The sequence below is a fragment of the Ischnura elegans genome, chromosome 10, assembly GCF_921293095.1.
Source record: "Ischnura elegans chromosome 10, ioIscEleg1.1, whole genome shotgun sequence".
In the NCBI taxonomy this organism is placed as follows: domain Eukaryota; kingdom Metazoa; phylum Arthropoda; class Insecta; order Odonata; family Coenagrionidae; genus Ischnura; species Ischnura elegans.
The window spans coordinates 34,354,683-34,367,222 of NC_060255.1; the positions used below are offsets into that span (position 1 = coordinate 34,354,683).

A 12,540-nucleotide genomic window follows, 5' to 3' on the forward strand; every position below is an offset into this window, starting at 1 on the left:
TTGCACAAAGCATATTATTTCTTTAAGCTTCTTATTTCTTACTAAGTTTCTGTTTCCCTTCCCAGACGGCACAGAACCCTCCGTATCTAATTCGTATGTACATAGTACCCATTGACCAAGGGGATACTATGCCGCTTCGTCGCTTTTCGTCAATGGATAATTTCCGTTCGCGGCCTGTCGACGAAGCGCGTACGCAGCATGTGAATGTCCGCTACTAAGCACGTACGATTGGATACGAAGCGCGCAGGAACACGGCACTCAGGCTAATCTCAATCGATTAGGTCGACATTAGATATATCGTAACTCGCACGATCGAAAAATGTATCGAACGCAACACAATCGATAGCTACCGACCGTAGCGAGAACCTTGATACGAATCATTATGAATTGTAAGTTCTCAATAGGTAAATAACACCATATCATGAATTCTAATTACCATGAAAGACTCACGACCGACAAAGTTTTGTCGGTTGTGAGTTTTTCATGGTAATTAGAATTCATGATATAGTATTATTTACCCATTGAGAACTTACAAAACTTACTCGGCCACTTAATTAAGTGGCCGAGTAAATAACTCTGCGAAAAATGAGATTCTCATGGCTAATTCACGCACCCCCAGCATCCAGCATTGTTAAGTGGCTCGTACTTACTTGGAAACCTTGAGATGTTAATGAGAGTAAATTCTTATTAATTTTGACACTAAATAAGACATCACATAGCCCACGAGCATTAAAAAGCTTACCCTAAAGCCTGACGAAATAAAATTTTTAAATAAAAATTGCCGATGAAACAGGATTGCTGACACATCTGCTATTAGTATGATCGAATTCATCAAAATGCAAGCAAAAATTAACGTATAGTTCAGTCTCAGCTACTAAAACTTACCCATATCAGGCGCTAAAGTATTTAAAAAATTATTTGGGATGAGTAAAAGTCCCTAGGTCACTGCAGTAAATGTATCACCCTATTAAAAATATGAAAGTCCTGCCAAATCACCAGCATAAACACTTGTAAAATAAAACATGTTATCTCTTAGATCACACCTCCGATTTTATACTTACTTTGCATGAAGTCACCACCGCAAGAAATTTTAAAGAGGCAGGAAAGAAAAAACCCACAGAAATACAATACATATATTATGTATTTTCTATTGTCAACCACAATAATATTTCCAATTTTCTCTTCTATCCCACATCTAATTTAGCGAAACAATTACTCTTATTCTCTTTCGAATAGAAAATTATTTAAAAGAGGACTGGTCGATACATACAAACAATCGTCAATACTTTCTCCGATGAACGTCCACTATCACTGCACCAACTTGCACAAATCAAATCCACATCCACAAATATGTCACTTCTGCCACAATGTCTGTCTTCTTGGCGACAGGTAACAGTGAAGCAATGGTACCTTCCTCCAATCTGGGCACCTCCAATTCAGCAAGAATTTTCTCCTCGTCTTCTCGTCCAAGGCCACAGATTATTTTCTGATATCACAAGGTGCGATGTGAAGCTCAGACACCTAAAATTAATAAATAATAAAATACCATGTAACTTATTAGGTCAAATCATTTCCAATTTTTGGTATTTCTGCATGAGAAATCAAATTACTAGGCTCGTAAATATAGTAAATATTTGTAAGCCTGATATTTTTATTGTTTTAAACTATAGCATAAGATAATTTGAAATGATGAAAGCCGACGTGTAATACACCATAGGGCAAGCTAAGAAGCAATATTCGATCCTATAAACTTGGCAGCTTATTCCTAGTTTCTCCTTTAACCACACGTTCACCGAATGAATTAATACAAAAAAGACAACTAAAATGCAAGAATTTTCAAAAGAATTGCTGCTACAATATTTTGAATCACCATTTTTAGTACTGAATAGTACTATAGTACTTCAGTACTGAATAGTTCGGGATGTTGATGCATCAACATCCCGAAGCCACTTCTAACTTAAAATTACATCCAAATAATTACAGCGAGAAAGAGTACATACCTCACAGTTTTTCGTAGGGGTGAAATGTTTTCTTCTTATCGCCCAAATGCACTTCTTCTTCAACTCAGGATCTTTTGGAAAGCTAAAACCTTGAACCATGTCCCGGAGTTTCCATTACGTCATCCCGACAATAAACACACGAAAGGCATTTTTAACAAAAATATCTCACAAACAAGTTTCTGAAGCCCAGTGAATGAAATTAAAGAATAAGGGAAACTTCACTATTACCAGACACTCTATTTTTCACAAACTTAACCACAAAAATCCCTGAAATGTGGTAAGACGTTACGTAAACGACGCGATCTCCAACGCCTTGTGCTAGCTTGTGAAGACATGTGATCTTACTAGGAGGATATGGCACGATGGCACCAGATGGCACCACCCGCGTAAGAAAATAGTCCCAGACCGAATACAGTTTTATCGATGAGATACAATTTTATCGATGCATATGAATTTGCCAGTCCTCTTGCATCTTTATTCGTCATTAAAGGAAATAAAGAAACAAAACCTTCTAAGTAACTTCCTAAGCGCGATTTTTGTATCTTGATTGTCCACCCTCGTATTTAGGTACGAAAACTTCCTGTGCCGTCTGGGTTGATGAATGTATAAATAAAAAGTAGTGATGGGTCGGTTCGATTCCTCGATTCTTCGATTCCTCGATTCTCGGCCAAGAACCGGAATCGAAAACGAGTACTTGCCAAGGCGAAAAATCGATTCCGATTCCAGCAGTACTTCAAACAACAAAATATACGACCGCATTTCCAATAGTCATTTGAATTTTCGCGCCACGGAATCGTAATAAAAAAACACATATCTTCTTGGGATGTGCGAGTACTCGAAAATTCAAGTCGATCGAGTAGTTGGTACTCGACTCGAGCGTTTCGAGTAGCATTACGGATGTCGAGTCGAGTAGTTAAGGTAACAGAGCTTTCGAGGCTAGTAGGTCCAGCAATCTGCCGACAGGAAGCGCTATCATGAAACTCATGTAATAATGCAGTTTTTAAAGCCGATAAGTCATTCTAATGCCTTGGCCTGGTAGTTTCAGCTTGCCGAATACACTATTGTTGTTGTCGACGTGGGCGCCGAATACCTTTACGCCAGCCGTGGCGGCCGATCATCTTCCTACCCCGCGCACACTGGTCCGAAATCGGAAAAAGCTGGAATAAAGTCCAAAATGACCTTTTTGGGGATAGAGACTTGAAACTCAGCGTAAATACTCATAAATCATTACCAAATATTGATTTACATGCCATTTTACATAAATGCGAACCTTTAGTGAGATACAGAGGCCCAAACATGACCAATTTTTCAATGCCACACGAGATATCGTTTTTCCTCAAAAAATCTTTGAATTTATCCAAGTGGTTTTGCGTTGGTATGAGTTTTGTGGAATAAAAAACGCAATATTCCTTTGATCTGGTGCTTTGCCTATACTTTCAATGACTTTTGAAGATTTTGGCTCTCATCTGTCTGGTTTTAAAACACAAAATGGCCGACCCGTTTTTCACGTGAAATTTGACATTAAGTAGACATTATCTTTCGTTTACGAAAAATATAACTCGGAAAATTTGAACCACAATATAAAGTAGAGATTTCTAAAGAGTACTAATTAGAAATCTTGAAAAAAAAGTTTGCGACGAAGGAAATAAGAGCGATTTTTCAATCGCGCGTCAAGGCTGACCTACACGCCGCGGACCTCTGAGGCTCGGTAACTGAGGCCGATTTTTCAAGTTTTTATAAAAACATTAGTCCTGAAAATCGTCATTTAAAGCATGGATAATCGTCTTCATTGACTTAAAACACTAAACTGAGGATGTTAAAAAGGATTATGTATAGATCGACTAGACCATTTAGCGCATTACTCGAGTGAAAATACTAAGGATTGGATATTTTTCGGAACCATCCCGCGCGTAAGAAATATGCCTCGGGTATTGAAGTAAAGTGAAGCGATTAAGTCAGCATGCTTAAGAGAGAGAAAAATGAACTGTTTCCGTGAAAGGCAACAAGCGATACCCTTTTTCCCTTTCCACCCTCGCCGAGGTGAGTCGCGCGGTAGGGGGAGTTTTCACACCATAAGGCTCTTTTAGCCTTTTCTATTACTGCGTCCGTCCGACGTAATATTCATTTGTAGCATTTAGTTTCTTTCTTGAACTTAAAAAAGCAAGAGATTTAAAGGTTGATTGAATGACGTGAGAAGTATAGCATTTTTTTTAGCAAGTTTAGTTCTATAGTTGTTCGCTTCGTCCACTTGAATTCCATTAAGATTCAAGATCCAACAAATCGTTGGTATAATTTTTAATAAAAATTCCAAAGTCTCCGAAATCTTGCAATTTTGGTGGGAAAGTACTTGCCCAATAACACACATGTGTAGCAAAAGGCAATTTTCTGCAGGCAGTAATACTGTAACATGGAGACGTCAAAACCTGCTGGCTGAGCATGTAGAATAATTGGATTTTCTGCTTGAGAATTTGAAAGGGCCAAATATTACATGATTCATATACGTAGTATGTAATCTTTATTACAGCTATGAAAATTCCTGTACTCAGGGCTCTCCCTTGTAGTTTGGATATATATATATATATATTATATATATATATATATATTGTCGACATATTATGAGTGCCAATATTCTAAAGTAATACCTATCATGTAACACCACTTTTCAGGTATGTTCTGTTTTGAAATTTAGCTATTATATTTTAATTACATAGTATAATGATATGAAAGATTCTTTTGTCAACTGACTCTTTCACAGAGTAATATTTTTAAAAGTAGTTTTCTTGTTGCCTGGATTAAGTGATATTTTTCTTGGAGCCTATGGCATCAGAATCGATGGAATCGGTATCGGTAGAATCGGAATCGAAATGTCAGAATCGGAATCGGGATCGGAATCGATAAAATTTTGGAATCGACCCATCACTAATAAAAAGTTATACAGTGGAACATTGACCTCGAGAAAAACGATAAATGCGGTAATGCTTGACTAGGTTGCCTATGTAGCAGGAAACCCAGGATTTTGGCGAGTAATTAAGATTTCCTTTAAAGGATTCAAACCGGAATTTAGCTGATTATTGGAATATTTTAATATTATGGAAACAATTTGGGCTTATAGTTGATTCAACTAACATCTCTTTCAAATATCCTAAGGGGGCACACCACCTCCCGAAAAAATGATTGCATGCCATCTCGGCTTTTACACTGATACGATGGATTTCTGTCTGATGTGTATACATGGTATATATTCTTATCTACCAAACTCCATTTCTGTGGCATGCCAATCTGATACTCGGCTTCATCCAACTTCTTATTTTCAACAGGTAGCTCGACGCTTTACCCTCACTCCTACTGTCAAGTGCTAGCGTACAATCCGAGGCATTTTGCAAAATACACTCGCTTCTCCACCGGATTTCTTCAATTATTTTCAGTCCATCTTTGGAAATTCTCACGAGATAAGCAGATGAATTCGAATTGCTAGCGGGGTGAAACCAAATATCCTGAGAAAATATCCCTTCGACTGTGACAATAGAGATTTATAGCATAACTCATAATTGTAACTTGATGTATGTTTTCGAAAAAAATTACGGCATCAACTTCCGAGGAGATCAGTTGCGAGTATATCAAGTTTCTCCAGAATGCAAAGTCTCCGTCGTAGCCACAGCCACAAGCAGAAACGTTCATACGTGTGCATGCGCGACCGTGGCGTGGGCCGCAATGTGTGATGGGGTGCAGTCGTAGCCACAGCCGAAATCGCAGTCGCAGTGGCGGTCTCAGTCGCTAGTGTGATACGGCCTTAACATCTCTTTCAAATATTCTAAGGGGACACACCACCTCGCAAAAAATGATTGCATGCCGTCTCAACATTTACACTGCTACGTTGGATTTCTGTCTCATATACATTCTTATCTACCAAACGCCATTTCAGCGGCACGCCCATCTGATACTCGGCCTCATCCAACTTCTTATTTTCAACAGGTAGCTCGCTTTGCCCCCACTCCTGCTGTCACGTGCTAGCGGACAATCTGAGGCGTTTTGCAAAATACACTCGCTTCTCCGCCGGATTTTCTTCTTCAATTATTTTCAGTCCATATTTGGAAGTTCTAATGAGATACGAAGATGAATTCGAATTGCTAGCAGGGAGAAACCAAATATCCCTTCGTCTGTGACTGTAACAATAGAGAATTATAGCACAACTCATAAATTATAACTTGATATATGTTTTCGGAAAAAAATACCGCATCAACTTCCGAGAAGCTCTGCTGCTCATATGGAGTCTCGACAGAATGCTAAGTCTCCGTCGTATTTTGACATTTATTTCCTTGCGTAAAATGCTTAAATAAAGTCAGAAATGCGTCAGGTTTGGTCTTATTCTTCTTTAAATTATGCGCACATCACAATAGTAATATTTCAATCCAATAAAGGTGTAATATCAATTGCCGAAAGGCATTGTTAGACACCTTTTGGTCTAATAGGTGATTCATGCAGCAGTTGACCTCCAGAAACTGGGAACTTAGAGGCAGGTAGGCTGAAAAAGGTCAGTGGGTGAGAAAAGGGGGGTGCAAAACACATTTCTATTGTTCTCGTGTAACTAGATATTTTTTTCGAAGCTGAGGTCTTCGTAATATGATCCCTGCGCGAGCTGTGACCTTTTTTTATTTCGAAGAAGAGGAAATCCTCAGAGGGGGGGCTAGTGCTGAATCGAGGGGGATACCGGATCTTGGGAAATGCGCTATTGTAAGTATCCCACGGTACTCACGCAGCAGTTGACCTCCGGCAATGGGGAACTTCGATGCATGTAGCCAGAAAAAGGTCAGTGGGTGAGAAAAGGGGGGAGGGCGTGAAACACGTTTTTATTGTTCTCGTAACACGATATTTTTTTCGAAGCTAAGGTCTTCGTAATGCGATCCCTGCGCGAGTTGGGACCTTTTGTTTGATTTAGGAGAAGAGGAAAGCGTCAGAGTGGGTGAGGCGAGTGCTTAATGGAGGGGGATAGCGGATCGTGGGAAATGCCCTAAGGTTGCTATCCCACGTCACTGAGGTTCCCCTGGTGGGGGGAATCAGGGATTTTCGAATTTTTTCACCCAACCATTATCGGTTCCCCTTGTCGAACTCTTTTCTCCGCTCAAATCCACGAATTTGATGTAATTCGTCAACTTGTGTAAAACGGCGCTGCGAGTACTAAATGACTACAGTTCTCTACATTTTTCAGAGTGAAATACCAACGATGTGCGTGCGACAGTGTATGACGCGAAATTCAAAGTATTCGAGGTATTCGAGGCGGTACTTTCGCATAACTATTCGAGACATCGAATATCAAATACTTTCTAGTAATCGAGGTATTCGAGTATTCGTGGATACTATTCGCACAACATCATACGTAATACTGATTTTGGAAAAGTGAAACTTTAATCGCTGATTTAAAATATTTTCAGGTTGAAAACATATTTGACTTGATTCATGGACCTGATCTCAAATCAGAAATGGCACACCTTCATATATCCAATATATATGTCTTCAAGCATGAGTCGGACAGTAATTACCATGTTTCAGTCAACAACAGAGGTAAGTTTAATAGGTGTTTAACTTAAGAAACTGAAAAGTACTTAATACATTGTAAAGATATCTGTTTCTAAAATCTTTACTATAAAATTATCTATTTTGTATGTTATTTTACTCTTCCTAACTGAAAAAGCCTTTCTTATGCATTCTCACCCATCCTCAGGTATAACTATGAACTTATCACACTACACACAGGAATTAATGACTGACCTGACCTCTATCTTATTTTTTAAACATCATGTTTACTGAAACCTGAGTCAGTGCCCATAAGGAGGAATGAAAAGTCATTATGACATCATCTTGATGTCATTTTTCAAGTCATGGCTTGGTAGTCACGGTGACCTCAAAATGGTCCCTTGAAATGACATCCTTCGTGACTCATGATTATGTCAATATGACCTTAAATGATTTTAAATTTTAAATAATTTTTTTTAAACATCATGATTACTGAAACCTGAGTCAGTGATGTATTTTAGGATGCTTAATAAATCAAGTTTTCATTTCTTTTGTTATACTGTAATCTTTAGTTGAGTATCTTAAAGTCATACTTATTTTGTAGTGCCCAGCATACTTTTTGGTCATATACTTCCAAATTTTTCAGCAAGACTAGGGATCTCCAAAATTATTCGCTTTAGGGCCTCACAGCCAATCAAACAATGGTTTGGGGACCAGCTATATGGCACATATGCATACTCAAATAGGTTTAATTCCATTATGATGATCAGTTGGGAAACATCACTCACTACTGTATGCTTCCATTTCAATTTTGTATAAACATAATGTCTATTATAACATTGGCTAATCTAGGCAAGGTACACATAAGTTTTGATCATTTGTTTATTTCGAGTGTTTGCAGGCACAAGCTGGTCTCATGAGGAATGTATGAGAGGGCCTCATTGGTCACCCGTGACCTGTAGGCTGTAGTTGGAGGTCACTGATTTAGAGAGATAATGATCAATCACATGTTTATGACCACTATTTTCTATTAACATAAAAATTAACTATTGCGCATTTAGAACCATTGAAAGCATACCTATATGCAAGAGAATGTTGCATATCACTTTCACTGCCACTTGGTTTACTGCTTCATTAGCTCTTCATATTTTATGGATTGTAACCCAGACGGCACAGAACCCTCCGTATCTAATTTGTAAGTACATAGTACCCATTGACTACGGGGATACTATGCCGCTTCGTCACTTTTCGGTAATGGATAGTATTCATTCCCGGCCTGTCGACGAAGCGCGTACGTAGCATGTGAATGTCCGCTATGAAGCACGTACGATAGGATACGAAGCGCGCAGGAACACAGCACTCAGGCTAATCTCAATCGATTAGGTCGAAAATTAGATACCGTATAAGCGCGTGTGAGAGGCGCACCTTTTTCCCAGATATTGCAGCCGAAAATGGGGGTGCGCCTCTTACACAAACTTCTTATCTTCCCCCCCTCCCCTTCACCGGTTGCAAGTTCAAGGGGAACTGAGTGGCCTTGGTTTTCAGCGTGAGTCAGTCATCTGAAACCCTGGGTCAAAATCAAGCGGCAGGCAGGGGAGTTTCTCCCTTAATGACGTGTTTTTAAAATGCTCCTGTTTGAATTTCTTGCAAGCATCGCGCCATCACGTCGGTACCTCAGAGGTGAACATTGAAAAGATCGCGCGGGGTGATTCGCTCTGGAGCGCTCGCTAAATTTATTGCCACGAGTGGGCATCCCACGGCATTTATACTGCATATAGTAATATTGGTGTCACAACCTGCGAAAAAATGTTGAAAAAATTCGAACGAGTGTGCTCATTGTTGGACTTAATGGTGGATAGAAGAAATCGGAAATGCTTATAAGTGAAGAGCGCTGAAGGAGAGGTCGAGGGGAAGAGGGCTCCCTCCCCTCCGTATTTAAAGCTACGAGCGAAGGAGCAAGGGAAGAACGCGTCCGATCTTGCATTGTCGTTGCCTTTAAAGCGAAAGGGCGAAGGCGCAGCAATGTGATATACGCAGTTTGCGTTGCCTGAGTTTCCAGTCCGTCTCATCTTGTTTGAATGCGCTTATGCTACGCTTGTTTCTTCCGAAATTGTGCTGTTTGGACTATGTTGAATATTAGTAGCCTTATTTTAGCTATAAATCTTTGTGTCAATCAATTAGAGCTCAAAAAACTTAAATGCTGTAACCCAGACGGCACAGAACCCTCCGTATCTAATTCGTATGTACATAGTACCCATTGACTAAGGGGATACTATGCCGCTCCGTCGCTTTTCGTCACTGGATACATTCCATTCGTGGCCTGTCGACGAAGCGCGTACGCAGCATGTGAATGTCCACTACTAAGCACGTACGATTGGATACAAAGCGCGCAGGAACACGGCACTCAGGCTAATCTCAATCGATTAGGTCGAAATTAGTTATATCGTAACTCGCACGATCGAAAAATGTATCGAACGCAACACAATCGATAACTACCGACCGTAGCGAGAACCTTGATACGAATCATTATGAATTGTAAGTTCTCAATAGGTAAATAACACCATATCATGAATTCTAATTACCATGAAAGACTCACGACCGACAAAGTTTTTGTCGGTTGTGAGTTTTTCATGGTAATTAGAATTCATGATATAGTATTATTTACCCATTGAGAACTTACAAAACTTACTCGGCCACTTAAATAACTCTGCGAAAAATGAGATTCTCACGGCTAATTCACGCATCCCCAGCATCCAGAATTCTTAAGTGGCTCGTACTTACATGGAAACCTTGAGATGTTAATGAGAGTAAATTCTTATTAATTTTGACACTAAATAAGACATCACATAGCCCACGAGCATTAAAAAGCTTACCCTAAAGCCTGACGAAATAAAATTTTTAAATAAAAATTGCCGATGAAACAGGATTGCTGACACATCTGCTATTAGTATGATCGAATTCATCAAAATGCAAGCAAAAATTAACGTATAGTTCAGTCTCAGCTACTAAAACTTACCCATATCAGGCGCTAAAGTATTTGAAAAATTATTTGGGATGAGTAAAAGTCTCTAGGTCACTGCAGTAAATGTATTAACCTATTAAAAATATGAAAGTCCTGCCAAATCACCAGCATAAACACTTGTAAAATAAAACATGTTATCTCTTAGATCACACCTCCGATTTTATACTTACTTTGCATGAAGTCACCACCGCAAGAAATTTTAAAGAGGCAGGAAAGAAAAAACCCACAGAAATACAATACATATATTATGTATTTTCTATTGTCAACCACAATAATATTTCCAATTTTCTCTTCTATCCCACATCTAATTTAGCGAAACAATTACTCTTATTCTCTTTCGAATAGAAAATTATTTAAAAGAGGACTGGTCGATACATACAAACTATCGTCAATACTTTCTCCGATAAACGTCCACTATCACTGCACCAACTTGCACAAATCAAATCCACATCCACAAATATGTCACTTCTGCCACAATGTCTGTCTTCTTGGCGACAGGTAACAGTGAAGCAATGATACCTTCCTCCAATCTGGGTAACTTCAATTCAGCAAGAATTTTCTCCTCGTCTTCTCGTCCAAGGCCACAGATTATTTTCTGATATCACAAGGTGCGATGTGAATCTCACACACCTAAAATTAATAAATAATAAAATACCATGTAACTTATTAGGTCAAATCATTTCCAATTTTTGGTATTTCTGCATGAGAAATCAAATTACTATAGGCTCGTAAATATAGTAAATATTTGTATGCCTGATATTTTTATTGTTTTAAACTATAGCATAAGATAATTTGAAATGATGAAAGCCGACGTGTAATACACCATAGGGCAAGCTAAGAAGCAATATTCGATCCTATAAACTTGGCAGCTTATTCCTAGTTTCTCCTTTAACCACACGTTTACCGAATGAATTAATACAAAAAAGACAACTAAAATGCAAGAATTTTCAAAAGAATTGCTGCTACAATATTTTGAATCACCATTTTTAGTACTGAATAGTACTATAGTACTTCAGTACTGAATAGTTCGGGATGTTGATGCATCAACATCCCGAAGCCACTTCTAACTTAAAATTACATCCAAATAATTACAGCGAGAAAGAGTACATACCTCACAGTTTTTCGTGGGGGTGAAATGTTTTCTTCTTATCGCCCAAATGCACTTCTTCTTCAACTCAGGATCTTTTGGAAAGCTAAAATCTTGAACCATGTCCCGGAGTTTCCATTACATCCCGACATTACACACACGGAAGGCATTTTTAACAAAAATATCTCACAAACACGTTTCTGAAGACCAGAGAATGAAATTAAAGAATAAGGGAAACTTCACCATTACCAGACACTCTATTTTTCACAAACTTAACCACAAAAATCCCTGATGTGGTAAGACGTGACGTAGACGACGCGATCTCCAACGGCTTGTGCCAGCTTGTGAAGGCATGTGATCTTTCTAGGAGGATATGGCACAATGGCACCACCCGCGAAAGAAAATAGTCCCAGACCGAATACAGTTTTATCGATGAGATACAATTTTATCGATGCATATGAATTTGCCAGTCCTCTTGCATCTTTTTTCGTCATTAAAGGAAATAAAGAAACAAAACCTTCTAAGTAACTTCCTAAGCGCGATTTTTGTATCTTGATTGTCCACCCTCGTATTTAGGTACGAAAACTTCCTGTGCCGTCTGGGAAGATATACGTCGCGTTAGGTCTAATTCTTTTTAGAACCTCGTGCGTGTCATACAATTGCTGAAAGATATCGAGGTATCTTCGAGCTCAGAAGGTGACTCACGTAGCATTTGACCTCCAGAAACTCGGGGAATTGAACCTGGTAGACCGAAAAAGGTCAGTTGGTGGAATGGGGTAGGGATGAAACACGTTTCCATTGTTCCCCTGTAACTTGATATTTTCCTGTGGAGTCTCGGAAAGGAAAAAAACGGCAGAGGCATTAGCTGATGGAGAGCCGAGTGTAGTTCCGTTAGGCCCCCTGCACACTCACCGATTTTG

General features: G+C 39.1%; 1 protein-coding gene across 1 annotated transcript in view; it reads left to right on the forward strand.

Annotated features, from left to right (window-relative positions):
- Positions 1 to 12,540, forward strand: part of LOC124167159 (apolipophorins-like) — a 102,113-nt gene that overhangs the window by 15,205 nt on the left and 74,368 nt on the right. The window contains exon 8 of the mRNA XM_046544965.1: positions 7,430 to 7,559. Within this exon, the coding sequence (XP_046400921.1) occupies positions 7,430 to 7,559 (130 nt within the window). The remainder of the gene's footprint in view (positions 1 to 7,429; positions 7,560 to 12,540) is intronic.